At 55.0% G+C, this 19,330-nt stretch overlaps 1 protein-coding gene across 2 annotated transcripts in view; it reads left to right on the top strand.

Moving 5' to 3' along the window:
- Positions 1-640: 640 nt before the first annotated feature.
- The window catches only part of Grik3 (glutamate ionotropic receptor kainate type subunit 3), a 207,859-nt gene continuing 189,169 nt past the window's right edge, over positions 641-19,330 (top strand). For both annotated transcript variants that reach the window (XM_027937396.2, XM_071617686.1), the window contains exon 1: positions 641-755. In XM_027937396.2, coding sequence (XP_027793197.1) covers positions 641-755 — 115 coding nt within the window. The remainder of the gene's footprint in view (positions 756-19,330) is intronic.

Here is a 19,330-nt window from a genome sequence, read left to right as displayed (position 1 = left end):
GTCCTCGTCCTCCCGGCGGCCCCCCAAACCGGGTCCAGGGTCCCGTTCCCCGCCCCCTCCGCAGGTGTGAGCGCGCGAGTGTGTGCCTCGGCGAGTGTGAATGTGAAGTGTGTGCGCGGGGGAGTGCGCGGAGGGAGCGCGGGCGGCGGGCGGCGCGGGAGGCGGGAGGCAGGGCGCGGGGGAGGGGGCTGGGAGGGAGTGTGTGCGCGCGTGCAACTCCACTCCGGGGCTTTGTGCGAGCCCGGGCGATAGCATCGGCGGCGGCTGGAGGAGGAGCGGCCCGAGACGCGTGCATCCCGCCCGCCAGCGCCCGGCAGCCGGGGCAGGTGGGAGCCCGCGCGGGAGCCGAGCCGACGCGAGCCAGAGCCGGAGCCGAGTCCGAGCAGAGCCCGGGCGGAGCCCAGGAGCCTCGCTCGCGGGCAGCCCGTGGGCGGTAGCCAGGCGGGGCGGGCGCCGGCGGGGCGGCCCCCCAGTAAGATGTGCGCAGCGCCGCGGGGCGCCCCCCACTCGCAGCGGCACTCGGGAGCCGGGCGGCTGGGCCAGGCGGCGCCTCGGGGGCTGCTGCGCGCCCGCGCCTAGAGCTGCCGCCCCAGGGAGCCCGCCACGGCCGCGCCCCGGGCACGCTCGGCGGCGCCCAACGATGACCGCTCCCTGGCGGCGCCTCCGGAGTCTGGTTTGGGAATACTGGGCCGGGCTCCTCGTGTGCGCCTTCTGGATCCCAGACTCGCGCGGGATGCCCCACGTCATCCGGATCGGTAAGGGCTCCCTGGAGCCGGGGGTCTCTGTGCGCCCGGGCGGGGGCGGGAACGGGGGCCTCTGAACGTGATCTCTAGAGATTTTCCCAACCTCTCTCCGGGCTGGCGGGACCGGGTAACCACCAGGAGCTCGTCATGGTGAGGACAAAGTTCCAAAGCCAGGGCCACGGGCCTTACTTATTTGGGAGGAGGCAGCCGGGCCTCGGCGGGCGAGGGGCCCTTGGCGCGCTCCTGGGAGGTCAGACCTGGTGGAGTGTGGCGAACGGTTCCAGTCCCAGCCCGAGACCCGGGCGAATTTTGCGGCGACTGGCAGCATGACTGGCCGCAGACCGAGTTCTGGGACTCGGCTTCTCCGGGTAGTAGGAGCCCTGGGGAAGGCGCCAACTTCTCTCCTCTCCCCTTGCCGCTCCCCGCGGGCCCCTCGCCCCCACCTCGGGCACAGCTCGAGCAGCCGCGGCAGGGGCGCAGGGTACGGATTCGCATGACGAGGGAAACGGGTTTCCTCGCCCAGTGGCCGCCCTCGGCTTCGGTGGCCCCTGTTCAGCGCTGTGGCGTGGGGCAGGGAGGAGCAGTCTCCCGCCAGACACTCCGGGCTGTCCCTGGAGACCCAGGCCTTTTTCTGCCGGGGGCAACGAAGGTGGGGGGAAGGGAGCGACGGAGGCCGCCCAGCGCAACCGGGAAGGCGAGCGAGGGCTGCGAGTGGTTGTTAAAGTTAGCCGAAATCCCTCCGCAGCTGGCGGCGGCTGGCGGGTCTGCGCGCGGCTTTCTGGGGCTTGGGCTTCTCCGCGTCTCTTTTCACCAGAGACTCTTGCTCGGGCTTTAACTTTGTTGTGGCCGCCCCAGGCACCCTGCGGGCAGCGCTCTGGGCTGTGCGGTGGGGCCGTGCGTGTCCCAGGCCAGCCGACCCGCAGGACTGGGCCCGGTCGTGCCACCGGGGAGCCTCGTCACCCTGGGCTCAGGGCCGCCAGGCTGGAAACCTGGGCCGCCTGGGTTCCCGAGGAGCCACCGCCAGCGTCTGGCACAAGGTGGGCAGAACTCTGTCCAGCCAAGGCCACCTTCCTCCTCTGTGGCGTTTCTCCAGGCACCGACTTTGGGCTGTCAGCCGCGCGAAGGGGATGCAGGGAACCAATGTCGGGCTTGGTTTCCGTACTTGAGGTTTTCCTAGTAGGAGGTCAAAAACCTCAGAGGATCTTTCTCCTCCCTGGCGGTCTCCCATGAGCTAGACCCTTTGAACATCTGGATGCGGGTAGAGCACAGTGCCTCAGCTCTGCCCAAGCTGTCTTTCACTCCTTGCTTGGGACCCTGGCAGGCAGACACCCAGAGAGGCAGAGAAGGCCAGGCACCGTTGGGGACTCTGGGGACAGCCCTCATGGTCAGGCTTAACCCTTTGCGGTCCAGGTTGCTCCTGGCAAGTCGAATGTCTTCTGTCTCCATACTTTTGCCTGCCCAGCACCCAAGTCATCACCATTCCAGGGGCAGGCAGCCCATTAACTATGGACCAGAAGAAGGCATCCCTCTATTTTTTTGAGGGTCCTTCATGATAGGGTATCCTTGGGAGAAAAAAGGGGAGCCCCTGAGGATGCGATATATCCATCCCATGGTTTGCAGGACCCTCTTCCATGGTCCCACTCTTCCCTCTACTGGGGTGGGATAGATGTACTTGCAGCCCACCCTCAGGGATGAAAGTCTTTGGAGACCTAGAGAGACAGAAGCAGGTGAGGGCAGCCCAATGGGGGCAGAATGATGTGCCCTGCCTTGCCCCTTCTTACTGTGAAATTGAATAGGTCTGGGGGTTCCTTGCCACCATGAGAAGCCCATCTTTAAACCTGCCCGCCCTTTCTTGGGTTCAGCATGTAATAATGCAATTAGAGGATGGCAGAGCCCTCCTCTCCTCTAATCTTCTTCGTATTAAGCCCCAGGATTAATTAGCGTGTCGGCCCAGGCCATTTATATCCAAGAGCCCTGCCCCATTTGATTCCCAGCCCAGGGACCGGGGTGCTGTGCGGTTGCCAAACGTGACCACTGGAGCTGAGCCAGCTCTGGTGGAGGATGGGAAGGCTCTGAGGCCTCTGGGCTTCTCTGGAGCAGACTAGGGGCTGGGCTTCTGACCTTCTGAGCTTGTGCTTGAACCCCAGCTGGAGCCAGAAAGCTACAGTGGATGTGGTGCAGGGAGAGAGAGAGAGAGAGAGAGAGAGGAAATTTTTCATGCTGAAACCCAAACACACCGCCTTGGCTGGGCCAGTGCCATCTCCGTTTTCCCATTCCTCCCACCCCTGGGATCTGAGGGCTTTGGCTGGGCTGCAGGGATTGAGGTCCCGGATATTGGGCTCTGGAGCTTGCTGGGTGCTTCTGGTTCCCAAGCCTGGTGCAGGCACTGGCTGAGCTTGGAGCTGAATCCTTCTCCAGCAGCCAGGCGTCGCTGAGCACCGGCCCAGAGAGGGTTTACCTGCAGGTGCAAGATGGGCTCTCTGGGCTGGGGCGCACTGTACCCGCCCCCTCTCTTTGTGCCTCTTTTGGGGTCTGAAATTTCCTCTTAGACAAGGAGATGGATGGCTCAGCAGTGTGACAGAGTGTTCAAACAATCCGTCTTGAATAGATGAATTGCATTGCTCTGTCTTTTTGTAATTGTGTCTATCAGAGGGAGAGGTCAAGGCATTGATTGCTTGGATGGTTTGCAAGTAACAAAGGAGAGTGAGGGAGAGAGCGAGGGAGAGAGAGTAATTGGATTGTAGTCTGCGGAAAAAATGATCATTGATTATTTTATATGAATATGTGGAAGATGTATTCTGTGTGTGATTACCAAGTGTTGCTCATTGAAGGTTTGCAAAGCAAATTGTTCAGCATTTTATTATTATTATCATCGTTATTATTGTTTGGATGAATCCTGGTCTTAACTTATAGAAAGCGGTTTAATTCAGGGTCCTTTCAGCCGAATGGGCTTTCACTGACCTCCTGTGGGGACCTGGATTTCCAGGTTTCATGACCTAGAAGCTAAAGTGGAGGGGGCACTGGGCTTGGAGGCAGGAGCCCTGGATTGTCGGCTCTGTCTGCTGCTGGTTTGTTGGACCACTTTGCTCAAATCACACCTTCCTTCCCACCTTGATCCTCAGTTTCCCCATCTAAACAATTTGGTTGGCCTTCATGGTTGGCATATTCTATGGGTTCCGAGTTCCCTTGAGCACAGGCTGGTGGGAACTCTGTCGTTGTAGGTTTCATGGTTAGATCTCCCCTAAGATTACAGATGTACTGTAGGATTGAGGGTCAGCCTAGAATTTGCAGAGGGGACCAGGCAATGATGGCAGCAGCTGGGGAAGCCTGGCCAGCCTTCTGTGTGAGGAGGAACTTGGATGGATGGCCGTGATCTCCAGCCAGCCAGTGGGGAAGTTCAAAGCCAAATGACTGCAGAGACATAAAGCAGGTGTATGTGTATGGGGGTGGGGTGGGGTAGGGGAGGAAGGGCTGGCCCAGCTCTGGGCTCTCAGAGCATCTACAGAGTAGAGGTAACTGCATGGTCCTGAGCTTCCTGAATGTGCAGACAACAGCAGGTGGTCCCAGGGGAGTAAGGTCCCCTCCTTCAGAGTTCTCAAACTAACCCCGTCTGCAACTCCTCTGATCGGTGCACTCAGATCATCCCGAGCGTTTGCCTCTTGAGTTTGGGAGCCACTGCATGTAAAACAATGAGAAATTTCTTGGTGACTAGTGATACGCTGAAACATCGCGGCCGTGTGGGAGCAGACAGCCGCTGAATGAAGATCAATAGGGTTTTCCCCCCTGGAAGTAAATAGCTTCAGACAAGACCTGGGAGTGGCCCGAGGGGCCTTCGGAAGCATTAACTTGAGGAATTTCTGCCTCCACTTTGCAGCCCAGCTGCTCCTGTCAGCCGGCTGGCCGCCTCCTTCAGCTGGAGGTTAATTTCCTCTTGCTGCTGCCCTGGCATTGCGCGAAACCGCCTTTTGACGTCAGGATGACCTGGGGTTTCTAGAGGTGCTTTATACAGGGTGAGCCAGGCACCCTGACCAGACTCAGCTTTTCCAAGGTCACCTGTATCCTTGCAGCTGGCTGTGATGAGCTGGGTGCGAAGTCCAGCCTGCTGTGCTGTGTGGAAAGGGCTAGGAGGGGCTGCTCTGCATTCCTCACCCTCCAGGAATGCTTTTAGGATCCTGCATAGGGCCTGTGGGCCTCCTTCTTAGTCCCCACATTCCCACAGCCAGTCTGTGTCCCAGTCCTTGGACACAGAGCCCCTTTCCTCTGGGAGGGGGCACAGATACTCTTGTGGGCGGGCGAACAACTCCTGCTCTCCTGAGAGGTGCACGTCTCCTGCAGGGGAGGCTGCAGGCAGATTGGACGGTCTTTTGGGGGAGATCTGTGGGTGATCGGCATCTGGGACTGTGTCTCTGACCCTCTGAGGCCAGGCCTCCTCCATCCTGTCACAGTCAGCTGCCCTTGCCTCTTCCTCCTGCAGCTGTGGCCGCATCCCTGCCCTGCTCCATCAGGACCCTTCAGAGGGAACTGAGAGCTGGTGCTTTTTCTCTGCTGGGCAGCACAGAGGACCCAGGAATCCCTCAGGCCCTGCCTGGCAACGTGGAGGATTAATGCTCTAGGAGCAGGGCCCTTCCCTGGGGCTAGCACCCAGCAGGCCCTGCCCTGTCCTCTCCAGGCTGACGTGGTGGGGCCAGAGCTCTGGGGTGGATGTGCTGAAGTCCTGGTCCCAGTGTGGAAACACAGCTGATGCCCCTGGGACTGGCACCTGGACCTTGGGCTTGTTTCCTGTCCTCCCTCTTGTGCCAGGTGCTGATTCCTCAGCAGCAGCAGCAGAGGGCAGTGTTCCTGTGCTCGCAGGGCCTTCGAATCTCCTGCCCGGGGCCCCACCTGGGTCGGGAGCAAAATCCAAATAATGAAACAACAACAGAACCGTGGCCCCAGTTTATTGAGCGTTTATTAGCTGTCTGGCACCGTGTGTGCTTAGTGCTTTTCAAACAGTGACTAGTAGTGGGGGTGAAGAGTTAGTGCCCAGGAAATGCAGCATTTTTCTCAACATCTTAGGAGTCTTCCTAACTGCTAATCTGCTTCTTGCAGATGAGGAAACTGACTCGTCCAAGATCACACGGCTCATAAGTGGCGGAAGCAGGAGAACCATGTGGTCTGCTTGACTCCAGATCTGGTGCTGTTAGCCTAGTGGCTCTGTAGTCTGAAGTCAGAAAGCAACAATTTATAAAGGGGCTAAGGGCAGCTCGCCTGTTCCCACAGTTCAGGTTGTTGGGCCTGGTCTGGGCCGGGCGCCGTCACGTTTAACCCCGTGAATGCCAACTTACAGGGTCAGGCTGGCCACGGGGCAGGTTTATTTCCTCCAGGGGAAAGGCACAGATGGTGTTCCCACCCTTCCTGCTCTCTCTCTCTCTCTCTCTCTCTCTCTCTCTCTCTCTCTCACACACACACACACACACACACACACACACACACACTTCCTGCCCGCTACCTGGGCCTGGCTTCTGGACTCTGCCCAGAAGTCCTAAATTTAATCCAAGACCTAAATAAAGGCTGGATTCTCCCTTGCATGGGGCCAGTCCACCCACAGAAATCCCTCTGCTCTGAGGTCCCTGGGAGCTTCCAGGCTGTCCTCATAGGCTTTGTCAAAGCTCTGAAACCCAAGGGCTGTGTTTGTGGCTCCCCCGCCCTTCATCCTTATCATTCATCCATGACCTGGCGAAAGAAGGGGGCTGGCGAGTGGGTTTCCTTTGTTCTTCCCTCCCTCCCTCCCTCCCTCACCTTTACTTTCCTGCCCTGAGGGGTCCCCTCTCCTCTCCAGCACCCTTTCTAGGCTGATCAGTTTTATGGTCATTCTGTCTTTTGTTTGTTTGTTTGTTTGGTGCCAAGGATTGAACCCAAGGGTGCTTAACCACTGAGCCACATTCCCAGCCCTTTTATTTTTTGAGCCATTCTCTAGGTTGCTTAGGGCCTTGCTAAGTTGCCGAGGCTGGCTTTGAACTTGGGATCCTCTTGCCTGGCCTCCCAGGTCACTGGGATTACAGGTGTGGGCCACTGCACCCGGCTGGTCATTCTATTTTTAAGAAAGAGTGACATCGTACCTTCTAAACTGAGCCTGCCTGGCCAGGGATTGAGGCTGGTGGGAAGTGTGTGAGGGTGAGGCCTGAGGCCTGCTGACACTGGGCCTGGACCCTGTCATTGTCCCACAGGTACCATGGTTCATTCAGTAAGGGGACCTCGGTGCAGCAGCCTGCCCAATTCACCCTTACCCAGGCCACCTCTGCAAGAGCAAAAGCCCTTCTCTGTCCCCTTCTCCCAGGAGACAAGGGGAACCTGGGGTAGATGGTGGCAGCCAGGGTCAGAGCTGTTCCGCAGGTGGAGAGACTGAACTGCTCAGTCCCTACAGTGGGAACAGATTTGGGATTGGCATGATCAGAGGGACCCGTCTTGTTCTAGGACCCTCATTTCCCTGGTGGTAAAATGGGAGCAGTACCACCTGTCTCCTGGGGCCACACAGATCTGATGCCTTTTCAAAGAAGCCTAAACGTGGTGCCAAGATAAGCATTTCTTCTTGATCCTGGAGCATGGGCAGGATTTTAGGAGACTCTTATATGGTGGTGACCCTGTGCACCTCCTTACGTCCTGGCCCTGCTCAGCTCTGCTTCTGCGCTAGGAGTCGAGCGAGCTTCCTTCTGCTCTGCCGGGCCCCAGAGACCGAGTTCTAGCCGGGAGAGGTTTGAGGAGATGAGACTGGATGAGGGCCGCAGGACCGGATCCGAGGACAACAAATCATTCTGATTTTGCTTTTCTTTCCCTTTCTCCACATTCCACAGCCACCATCCACAGAGCCCATGGTGTCCCAGGTCCCTCCCCTTGCCTCCTTGACCTTTAAGCCTTTGTGCTATGCCTTCGAGGTGGCTGTGGTTAGGCCGGGGGTGGGTCAGGGCTTGCGTGGTACCTTTATGCAGCACGCCACGTTTAGACAGGGTGCTGCCCAAGGGTGCCGTGGCTCCCCACCTCTACCAAGAGGCAGAAAAGTCAAACAATATACATCATGGGTTCTAAGAGGGACTTTTTTTCCCCTTTGTGTCTTTACATAGAAATTGGAAGGCATCTCTCTTGTCATGTCTGAGTGCACATGAGATTTTTGTTTCTTTCTGGGCACCTCCGTGTAACGGCCTTGGGTGTGACGAAATGCAGTGGGGTCTGCCTTGGTGTGAGTCACATGCATCTGCGGTGTGACCTTGGGCCAGTCACTTGCCTCTGAGCCTTCCTTTCCTCTGTGAGATATGAGTCTCAGTGTTGGGTGGAATCATACTCTGCTGTTTTTGACCTGCAAAAATTTTTGTTTGGTTAAACCTTAGAGTGTCTATCGTCTGTTCCTAGAGCTATCACGAGGATTAAAGGAGCTCAAGTACAGACAGCTCTTTGTACAGAACCTGACGTTTAATACATGTTAGGAGAAAAAGCAGAGCTCCCCAAGGTGGAGGCTGCGTCTCTGCCTGCAGACTCCGTGCCCCAGGCATCTGCATCTCATGTGCTCTCTGCTTTGTGCCAGCCCTGGCGCCCGGGACTCCGTGCAGCTCACTGGGTGGCATTGGCTCATGGCTCACATACCCATGTGCCCAGGAGCAGAATGGGTGGATTCAGCAGCTGTGCCAGACATTGGAACGGGAGAGGCGCCCTTCCTAGGATGCTCCCGGGCCACACACCTGAAGCCAGGGTGGTGGTGGTGGTGGTGGGGGGGGGCTGGTTCATTCCCGCATTTGCAGTGTTTTCCCTGAAATGCACGTTACAAGTGTTCAGAGCTGGGAAGACCCTGGCAATGGGCTGCTCTTGAGGGGTTGGTCTGGGGAATCCTGACTGACCAGCCCTTCCTGGATCTGGAGTTCTGTCTGGTTTCCTGGGCAGGCCAGCCCCGTGACCTGAGAGGGTCTGCGGCTGGAGGCTGGGCTCCAGGGAACAGACATTGCGGGCTCTCCTGGGAGACACCGGGTAATGAGGCCCTGGGCAAAAACTGGGGAGGAGAGAGTCCCCATGGTGATCAGACAGTTCGGAGATAATGAGATGGAATGAGATCTGGGAGGAGTGGCGGGTTTCCACTCCAGACCCTTTGGTGCCACGCTGGATGGTGGTTAAAGAAGGCAGAGGGGGGGAAAAGGAGCGAGGAGGAGCTGAGATTGTGGTTTGTATGGAGAGAGTTCCAATCCATAGGAGACAATTAAGTCTTGCACTATTAAAAGGACTGATGCAGACAGGCTGCTGATAGAAGGGGGTTTATAGAGTTCTCTGAACAACTGCAGGGCTCTTTAAATATGGGAACGAGGGAGATGTCTGCAAAGCCTTCCTGCATCTGCTTTGCAGAACTGAAATATGCTATTCCAAAAAGCTGCCCAATTGGGCGGAAAAGCAGGAGCGGGGAGCCAAGGACTTCCCAGGGCTCCAGGCATCACATTTCCTGTCTATGGCGAAGAATCACAGCATCCAGGCTGCAAAGAACCCCAGGGGTCATTCTAGGCCTCTGGATCTCCAACATTAGATGCATCAGAATCACCTGGAGGGCTCTTTCCAACGGAGATTGCTAGAACCCATCCCTAGGGCTTGTGATCCCGTGGGTCTGGAGTGAGGCCTAAGAATTTGCATTTTAAATGGGTTTCTCAGATGGTACCATCACTCAGGTCAGTGGAGGCTACAGAGGCAGGTACCTACCTGTGACAGGAAGCTCACCCCTGTGAGGCCCTGCTCCTTCTTTATAGTAAACGTGCTGACCCATCCCCATTTTGGTGGTGGACTTTCCCTTAAAAAAGCTGGAGTCTGTCACCTGCTGTTCCAAGAAGACATTATAACTTGGGTGTTGAGATTGCAGGTTCCAGGATCCACCTGCCTAGGCTTGGACTCTTACTCTTTCCCTCCTGGCTGTGTATGTTTGGATACATCACTGAACTTCTCTAAGCCTAGATTTTTCTCACCTGAAAAATGGGGACAATGGCAGACTTCACTCATGGGGTCACTGTGGGCATGAACCTGTCTGGTAGAAAGGACGACCTCAGAACATTTTAGCAACCTAGCCTTGTGGGTAAGCTCACAGGCTCTGGAATCCAACAGCCTGGCGCTGAAGACTGCCTCCGCCAACCCCCATCTTATGATCTTGGGCAAACTATTTAATGTCTCAACATAATAATGATGACAGTACCTGCCTCGGGTGGTTGTGTAAGGACTGCATGATTTGGTGCCGATAGAATGCTTGGAATAGGATAATGGCAGACACTCAATAAATACTACCTGTTATTCTTACTCTTGTGATTACACGGCTCCCTTATTCTGGTTGGGTTATGGGCCTGCCCTGTAGCCTTGCAGAAATGTGAAGACATCTTTTTGTACTAACGATGCCCAGTGCCGCCAGCATGGTGTTGAGAACTGACCGTGATACCGCTTATTCATCGAAACCAATGAGATCATCACCTCCTCAGATCTCAACTTTGGTCTCTAGTTATACAACCCCAGATTATTTCAGGCCTTTTGTCACCATTTTATTCTATTGATTTATACTGAGCTGGTGGTCTCCTGAGGTCATGAGGTCTTTTCCACGGACATCACCACTGATCTGAAACTTCTCTCATCCTCTTGTTGGTAGTTGATCTTTTGAGCCTAAAGGCAGGACCTGCCATTTATCCATTGAATCTTTAGGCAGTTGTTCTTGTTCATTATTTCAGGACGACTAAAGCCTATTGTCCCCCTTGCTCTGTCCTTGGAAGGAAGGCAGGAGTGGCACTTTCTTCTCTCCCCATTGCTTCCTTCCTGGGGTCTGCGGGAGCGAGGGTAAGTGGTGTGGCTGGATCTGGGAACCACGTTCTGAACAGGGGAGTTTGGGGGGCTCCCCATTTGGTTGGGCGCGCTTTGTGCCATTCTGGGCTTGGGGTAGACATGTCTCCTCTCCTTCAGCTCTGTCATAAACACATCAGACAGGAAGTGACCATGTCACCGTCGTGGATCTATCGAGTGGTCTTGGATGCTCGGTCTTGCCCCTCAGCCAGCTGCACAGCACCGTGGTCCCCTCCTGCCTTGGGCCTCAGGATCGCGTGCTCGCCATCCCTGGACTCAGCACGGCCCCTCCTTGCCTCACGCTCTGCTCTCTGAATCAGCACCCATGGCCGCAGAAGGCTCTGCCGCTCGCTCACACTCTGGGCCTCTGCCCCGTTCGTTCTTCTTCCTGGTCAGCTGTCCTCATACTGAGTTCTCAGCAAACGTGCCCTGTCATTCAGCTCGACACTTGTTCCGTCCTGTGAATGAGGATCCTGTGAACTTCCCACTACCTGGGCTTCTGCTGTGGATGATAATGGTGTCCGTGGCACCCTCCTGACTTGCCAGGTGGGCAACTTCTGCCAAGACCCCTCCCTTCCAGACTGTTGGGCAGAGCTGGGCTGTCTGGGGGAATGAACCCTTCTTTCCCAGGCCTGGGGTTGGCTCTACATCCACGGTCTGGCTCACACCACGTGGGTCTCCTTGGGAGTCACAGCTGCCTACGTCAAGAAGAAACAGGGAGGAGATCACGGTCTTCCTCCTGCCTGTTCTGATGTCACCTCCCCTTCCCACGTGCCCCTCAGCATCTCTGCTGCTCCCTCTGGGAGCTCAACCAAGGAAGAAAACTTCTGCTGTCTCATCCTTAATAGGCTGATCACTCAGGACAGCTGTCAGGCAGAGTGTCGCTCTGCCACTTGCCCTGCTGCCCGCCATCGATCAGGTCTCCTTTTTTCCTGTTTTCGTCACATCACCAGATCCTGCTAGGATGTGTTGACAACCGGTCTACACGACAGCCTTGGCGTGAAGTGGAGATGTTGCCCATCATCCTGGAGATCCAGGCTGTGTGGACCATCGACCTGAGCCATTTAACTCTGGGAATGTATGGGTCATCTGCACCGGTTCTGGGGAGTGTGCACACGTGTGTGTGTGTGTGTGTGTGTGTGTGTGTGTGTGCGTGCGCTTGTGAGAGGTGTCCAGATGGAAGTTTGCAAGTTGGGGCTCAACAACTATTCTTTATCCCAAGCCTCATGAATGAGTACAGCAACTTCCCTTTGGATCAATGGGAACAGTGAGGACTTGAATGCCGGTCCCCAACCCTGAGTGACTGGGCTCCTGTGCAGGGTGGCTGTGAGCCAGGGTGAGGGAGGCTTACAGTGGAGACCTGAGCTTCCTCTTCTGAACATGTCAGGACAGGACTCTCCCCCCTCCCCGGGCCAGGCCCTCCCCCATTCTTGGTCCCCTCCCTGGGAATCAGATGACACCGCGTGAGCAGAAAGAGCCTGTGAACTACATGGCCATTTTTCCTGCCCAGTTTAATAGAGGTGACAGCCGCCTATTTTACTTGTCTCGTAACATTGAATCAGTAAATAAAATATGGGTGAACTCTCAGGTTTTGCTGAGTTATGGCTGGTCCATGAGGACGGAGGGCCGGGGGAGGCTGGAGCAGGGAGATGGAATCCATGGCTTCCTGAAAGAGAAGCAGAGAGTGGTGTCTTCCTGGGGAATCCAGGCAATCTTCTAGTGCTGGAAGAAGGCAGGCAAGGTCATGGTGCTTGATGCCCTGAGTCCACGCAGGAACCGGATGCCAGCTGAGGCACCCCAGACAGGGCAAGCACCGCCGTACTGCCCTCCAGTCTTTCTGAGCAAAGGCCAGGATATGGAGGACAGAAAAGGGGAAATGAGGGGTGCCATGATCCTTGGTGAGTTGTGGTCAAAAAAAAAAAAAAACCAGACAAAAACATAGGTCCCCTGGTCCCCAGTCTATTAAGAAAGACTCACCTGTCTTCCTGTTACACAGACACACAAAGGCCTGTACATATGCGCTGCTTTGAAGGTTTAAATTTGCCATCTTAAAGAACCAAGTAGACTAGACTGTTCCAGTGTGGACAAACACCCGTGAAACGTTTTTCCACAAAAAGAGGGAATACAAGTTGCATTCGTATGTGTTTACAAAACTCACAGATAACGGATCACCACGTGCGGTGAGTTCCCTGGGAGGCAGGGAGATAAAGGGTCATCCTTAACCTCTCCGTTCAGCACCACGGAGAGCAGCCGGGCTTGGGGTGGCCCAGCAGCATCTGCATGCTGACTCCTCTTTCTAGAAGGGGTGATGTGGTCCTTGTAGGGTCTTGCTACACAGGCGTTCTTTTTCCAAAAGCTATCCTCCCAAGACTCTGGCAGCGCCCACTGGACTGTGATCTTTAGGAGGCACCCAGTAGGCGCGGAGGAACTGTCGCCTGAGTGATGCTTGGTAGAAGAGGATGAAGTTAATGGATAGAATTTTCTCCTTTTCTCCGCCCTCCCACCCTTCCACATAAATTGTTCTTAAATCTTCGGTGCCTTGTACGGCTTGTCTGCTAGGGAGCAGTAGCAGATGACAAAACGAGTGAGCATTCCATTGTCAGATATCACACCTGATGCCAGGCGTCTTCGCCGAGGTTGTCAGCATCATCTCTCACGTTGCGTTTGGTAAGGAGGCTTCTGGAAGGTATTTTTATCCTGCTGAATGTGATTTCTTAAAAGTATTTTCTGTGTTATTATTTCCCGAGCCGTGGAGCCCTGCATGCCTATAATAGAGCCGTATTTTCTGCTAATAAATAAAATTACTCCTTGCTCAGGTGATGGGAAATAAATGTGTCACAGCTTTGTGGCATTCCCCAAAGAGCCTCAGCTCCAGGTGCTGCACCACCTGGATGTGTCTGGAAGCCTTGGACGGGGTGGGCCTTTGCAAGGGCCTCTCCCAGGCCGGAAGGTTCCGCCATGACTTCTGCCCATCACGGGGAGACGGAGGGCTGCCAGGAGACACCTGGGCGAGAAACCAGAGGGCCAGGGGCTGCAAGGAGCGTCCGAATGATGGGCAGAGGAATTGGCATTCACCTCTGAACAAGGAGTGAGCTTTAGGCCGATGGGTCCCAGGGATTTAGGAGGTAAGATGATGGCATCTTGGAGTCCTGCAGCAGGAAGAAAGATCCAGAATGGGCAGGGGAGAATGGGCTACAGGATCTACAAAGTCAGGGCTCCGCCAGGGGCCCTGGCCTGAGATATCTTAGCATGAGGAGACTAGGGGCTTTTTGCTGCTTTTCTTGAGATTCAGAGAATTAGAGAAATCTGTTTTGGAAAAGTGGCTATTTTTATGCTGTTTGTAATTTTGTGTTTATTTCCTGTTTTTTTTCCACGTGGATTGTGGGCTGACTCATTGGTTCACCAGACGGCGCCGGCTCTGTGGACCGCAGAGCGAGGGGGCCGGGAGTGCAGGGGCTGGGGGAGGGACTAGATGGCATCCGGGTACCTTGGGAGGGGCCACCTTCAGTGACAAACTTGATCCCTGAACATTCAGCCTGCGCTGTTCAGACCAGAGCCCTGCACTTGGCTCGTCCTCATTTCCCTGTGTCTCTGGGGGAGAGATGGGGCTCCCAGAGGCGAAGAACAGAAAGTCATCTGGTTGGTACAACAGGGAAGCCATCTCTTTTCCTTCCACCTGTGGCTCCTGCCTTCCTCCTGCCCCTGCACCTTCTCCATCCCTCCATCACTCAAGTCCTTCTGCAAGGGTTCTTTACCAGTGGCAGTCACCCCCATCCTCAGCCCCCCCCCCCCGTAGGACTCGTCTTGCCCGGTTCCTTCTCGGCAGACTTGAACCCAATCATGCACGTGGGAGAAGGAGGAAGAAGTGGAAGCAAAGGTTAGTATCCAGTTTCTAGGTCTCCAAGAGACATGATTCCATCTCCTTTTTTGAGAAAGTTCTTCTTCCGAGCTCACTCAGATTCTTCCTGCTGCGATGCAAATCCGTCTCCTTCATGACACACCGTGGCCATTGCCGGAGGGTGGGAAGCTCTAGCTTGGGAGTCCTTAGCTTCAGGAGCTTTTCTTCTCAGATCTGTAGCAAAGAGGCTCTCAGACAATTAAACTGGAATGGCTACACTTTCACTCACAAGGGCTTGGGCAGATTTATAATATTTTCTTTTTTAAAAAATTGGGTTTTTTTTCCATGGAGACAATGATTTATGAAATAATCAATTTCTTTATCTACCTAATACATTGGAGCGATCCGTCAGCTCAGGCATCAATCTCCCCCTGAGCCTGGGGAGGGCAGACAGTCTTTGAGCCTGATTCATGGCGCACCAGGAGGCTTCTCCCTTGAGCTGCTTTGCTCCTGGAGCCTGGATTGGAGGCCTGCGGTGAGGAAGGGCTGGGCTCTTCTTCCCCTTCCTCCGTCAGAACAAATGCTCCTGCTCTGTCCTCCTCAGTCCCCATACCTGCAGAGGAACGAGGTGCAGAGAGGGCTGTCCCTACTGCGCAAGTTTGGACTCTAAGGGCCAGAAGGATGCTCAAAGTCAGGAACGTGGAGACACGGAGTCAGGAGTGGCCATCTCTGCATCTCCAAGGACTGCCGTGGGGGCAGGGAACAAACCTGGCCTCGGGGTCCTTTATAGATTTGGGGCGATGGCCCAAGAAGGCAGATTTTGGCTCAGTCCCAGCTCTTTCACATTTATGATCTGAAGATCCAGTAAGATGCCTCAGAGGGCGGCAGGCTTCCTGTTGGGGAGCCGTTCAAGCCTGGCCAGAAGCTACAGAGGAGCCCTGGATGCCGCTCACTCTGGAATTCCAGGCATGCCCAACTGTGCGGCTAGAGACGTTGTAAACAGCTAGGTTTTGAGTTCCCTGAGGAGGCCAGGGCTGCGTCTGCTCGGGTTATGCAAACCCCGCGAAGGCCAAGCTCCACGTGGCGTGCTGGTTGCAGGGAAGATGCCCGGCCCAGGCTCCTGCATCACAGCTCATCCTGCGGGTCAGCAAGGAAGCTGGCGGCTGCAGCCCGCTCTAGGGGGGACCGTCAACCTGTTGGGTGGCGTATGGCCAAACTTACCAAACACCGGGTCCCATTTAATGTGCATCTCTCTCTGAGGCCGGCAACTTCTTTTTGCAGAGGCAGAAACTGGTATCGGAAACAGACAGAAGGTCCAAGGTCACGTAGAGCTGGAGCTTGGCCCACCCATCACGGTGGTTCTGTGCTCAGGGCGTCTTTCCTGGGCCAACCCTGGGCCAGGTGCTGGGGCTTCGAGGGTGAGCGGGACAGACACGAGGCCTGCCCTCATGGAGCTTAGGGTCTGGCAGGAAAGACGGACACCAAGGCCTGTTAATGGGGGAGGTGCAGGCTGTCGAGTGGCATCAGGAAAGGCCACCCTGAGGAAATGGCTCTGGGGCTGAGTCCTAGAGGTGGAGAAAGGGCCACTTGGGTGAAGATGATGAGGAGAGGGCAGGGGAGTTCTAGGTACAGGGAGTGACAAAGGTGGCGTTGGAGGTCACTTTAGAGGAATCATACCAGACTGTCAACTCTGTGGGTCAAGCGTGGCCACGTATCGGCCATTTCATTTTTCCAGCGAGTGTTTAAGGAACCTGAGGATGTCCACTGTGAACGGTGGGAACAAAGGGGGATGTGGAGCCAGTGGCCCCGGGGGTGGTCCCTTGGGAGGACCGTGTGAGTCTCAGGATGGAGGCTGGGCTTTATTCGATGGGTCCTGGGCAGCCACAAGGGACAACAGGAAGGACAGTGGTGCAACCGCATTGGCACTCCTGAGAGCCACCCTGGTAACTGTGACATGACTGCAGGGGGTAAGAGTGGCTGCTTGATGACCCAGGTGAGGAAGAACAGCAGGCGGAGGCCAGAGCGGAGGGCTGTTCCGAGACCGGGGACACCGTTCCTGTCCTGAGCTCTTCCTCTTTGCCCTGAGCTGAGCAGCCGGGCCTGGGCCACAGCGTGCCTGAGCCGCCCCTTCCACGAGCCCCGCGCCTGTTTTCTGAGGTCTCCATCGACGCTGTATCTGTGAGCGCAGCTGGAACGGCAGCCCCATGTCACCACTTCCTGATTTGACCAGAGAGCCCCCAGCCTGTTCTTCCTCCTTGTACCCGAGGGTGGGCGCTCCTCGGGTGTCCTCTCACAGCCTGCTCCGTGGGCAGCCGCAGCCTGCTGCAAGTCTCGGGTCCCTCAGACACCTGGCAGGGGGACCTGAATAAGGACATGAGAGGGACTCTAGCTCTGCCCAGAGGTCTGAGGGCTCAGGAGCTTGCTGTGGGCTGAGCCGAGCCCCTTTGCCCACTGCGGGTGGAGCCGCCCCCCTTCTGGGTGACAGTGGTGGAAGAGGGAGACCTCATCCTGCAGGGAAGGTGCGGCGGGGGCCATCGCTGGGACAGGAGTGGCAGCCCCATGCAGATCTGATGCCACTGTCCTCTTCCCTTCTTTAAACTTCCAGCCTCATCCGCTGACGCAATGTTACTGTATCAATAAAAACAACAGCAGTGACCCATTTAGGGTTCACCATGTGCCAGACCCTGTGCCAAGGCATCTTTTGGACATTCAGCCACTTGGGACTCTCAGCAAATCTAAGACTGTCCCACATTATAGAGGAGGGAGCCGAGAGCTTGGGATGATGGGGACAGAGAGCACTGTACGGCAGTTTCCTGATATTAGGATGTTGCTGTTATTGTCACCAACAGCAGCTGCACTATTGTTTTAATTTTTTTTGAGGCATCGTGATTTTACTTATTTATTTAAATTTTATTTTTTAAGTTGAGAAATAATGATTGCATATGTTACGTGCTCATGGGGTGCAATGTGATGTTTTGATACTTGTTGCTGTTGCTGTGTTAAATAACGGGATGCAAACACAGATCACAGTGGCAGCTGCTCAGGAAGGACCTGTTGAGTCTGTTTACATGGCAGAAAATCGGGTGAGTCGGCTGGGTTCAGAAGCCAGCTTAAGGAAGGGCTCTTTTTTTTTCAGGATTTATTTATTTTTTATTTTATTTTTATTTTTTTTATTGGTTGTTCAAAACATTACAAAGCTCTTGACATATCATATTTCATACATTTGATTCAATCGGTTATGAACTCCCATTTTTACCCCGTATACAGATTGCAGAATCACATTGGTTACACATCCACGTTTTTACATATTGCCATACTAGTGACTGTTGTATTCTGCTGCCTTTCCTATCCTCTACTGTTCCCCCTCCCCTCCCCTCCCATCTTCTCTCTCTACCCCATCTACTGTCATTCATTTCTCTCCCTTGATTTTTTTCCCTTCCCCCTCACATCCTCTTATATGTAATTTTGTATAACAATGAGGGTCTCCTTCCATTAAGGAAGGGCTCTTCCTGGCTCCCTGCTGCCCAGGGGCTCTTGCTTCCATTCCCACACCCCAGGCCCCTTCCTTCTCCTCCTGCCTGAACCCCACAGCCAGTGCATCTGCATGCTCTGGACTCCTTAGGCACCATTTCCCGGCTGTTGCTACTATTGCTGGGACGACCCCATGCCCCTCTTTGGAGGGGTGGTGCTACCGGACCCTGATCTTTCAGGATTTGGCACAGGCAGTGGGGACCGCCCCCTAGCCCGCTCCCTAGCAGCCTTCAGTGACCCATGGAGGTCTGGCTCTTTCTACCTCTGGGGCTTTTTTTTTTTTTTTGCGTGGGGGTACTGGGGATTGAACTCAGGGGCACTTGACCACTAAGCCACATCCCCAGCCCAATTTGGATTTTATTTAGAGACAGGGTCTCACTGAATTGCTTATTAGCACCTCAATTTTGCTGAGTCTGGCTTTGAACTCGGGATCCTCCTGCCTCAGCCTCCCCAAGCCTGGGATTACAGGTGTGCACCACTGCCCTGGGCACCTCTGGGCTTTTGCATTCTGGATCCTGCTTGGAAAGTCCTGCCCTCTTTGGCCTCCTGCTTAACTTCTCCTTCCTGCCTCCAGGAAGCTTCTTTGAGGTACCAGGCAGCGGGTCAGGACCTCCCTGAGCCTCCCGGGAGCCCTCCCCTGGCCCTGGGTGGAGCAGGCTCTGGGCTGCAGCCACCTCCTGCCCTGCTCCTCCCCATCAGGCCCTGGAGCTCAGAGTTCCTGAGCCTGCGGACCTCCTGTGCTTGCCTCAGGCTGCTTTCCTTTTGTTTTAAAAATATATTTCTTTTAAAAATAAAACAACACGGCACCTTTTGATGGTTTATTCTCTTGAAGACAAACCCCTATGCTTGAAATTCAGAGATTTCTCTATGAGAATTCTATTTCTCAACTGTGCATCAATTTAATTTTAAGTCGAAATAGGTTGTTTTTTTTAAAGCCGAGTCAGCCAACACCTAGCAAATTGGAGCTTTTGCATATAATCTTGGGTTTCCAGCTTCTCTTAGCACATTCTCACATGCCCCAGTCTCCACCCCTCCTCAGAGTCTTCCCCATGCCAGGGCTGTTCACTGTTCTGCTCGTGTAGTTATTTTCTAGAGTTCAGAGGGGAAGGGGAAGGGTTTTGGGTTCCAGTTTATACTACTAGGGGGAAGCAAAGGAAAGACTAAGGGGACTCTTCATTTCAGTTGTTCTCCCTGACTGGTTCTGCTTCACCGTTTCTTACTGGCTGTCGTAGGCTTGAGTCCTGAACCCCCTGTGGACAAGAGGCTCCCAAGGCGGGAATCTGGTCTTCTTCCCAGTTTGATCACAGTAGCTATAGTTCACTGAGGCCTTTTCTGTCTCACCCCTTGCAGTCAAGCTAGGTGAGTGCAGGTACTGCCACCTCCCGGGTAAGAAATCTGA

Source organism: Marmota flaviventris, chromosome 10, assembly GCF_047511675.1.
Source record: "Marmota flaviventris isolate mMarFla1 chromosome 10, mMarFla1.hap1, whole genome shotgun sequence".
In the NCBI taxonomy this organism is placed as follows: Eukaryota; Metazoa; Chordata; class Mammalia; order Rodentia; family Sciuridae; genus Marmota; species Marmota flaviventris.
The sequence above is the reverse complement of the archived record's forward strand: the minus strand, read 5'-3'. Positions and strand labels throughout refer to the sequence as shown.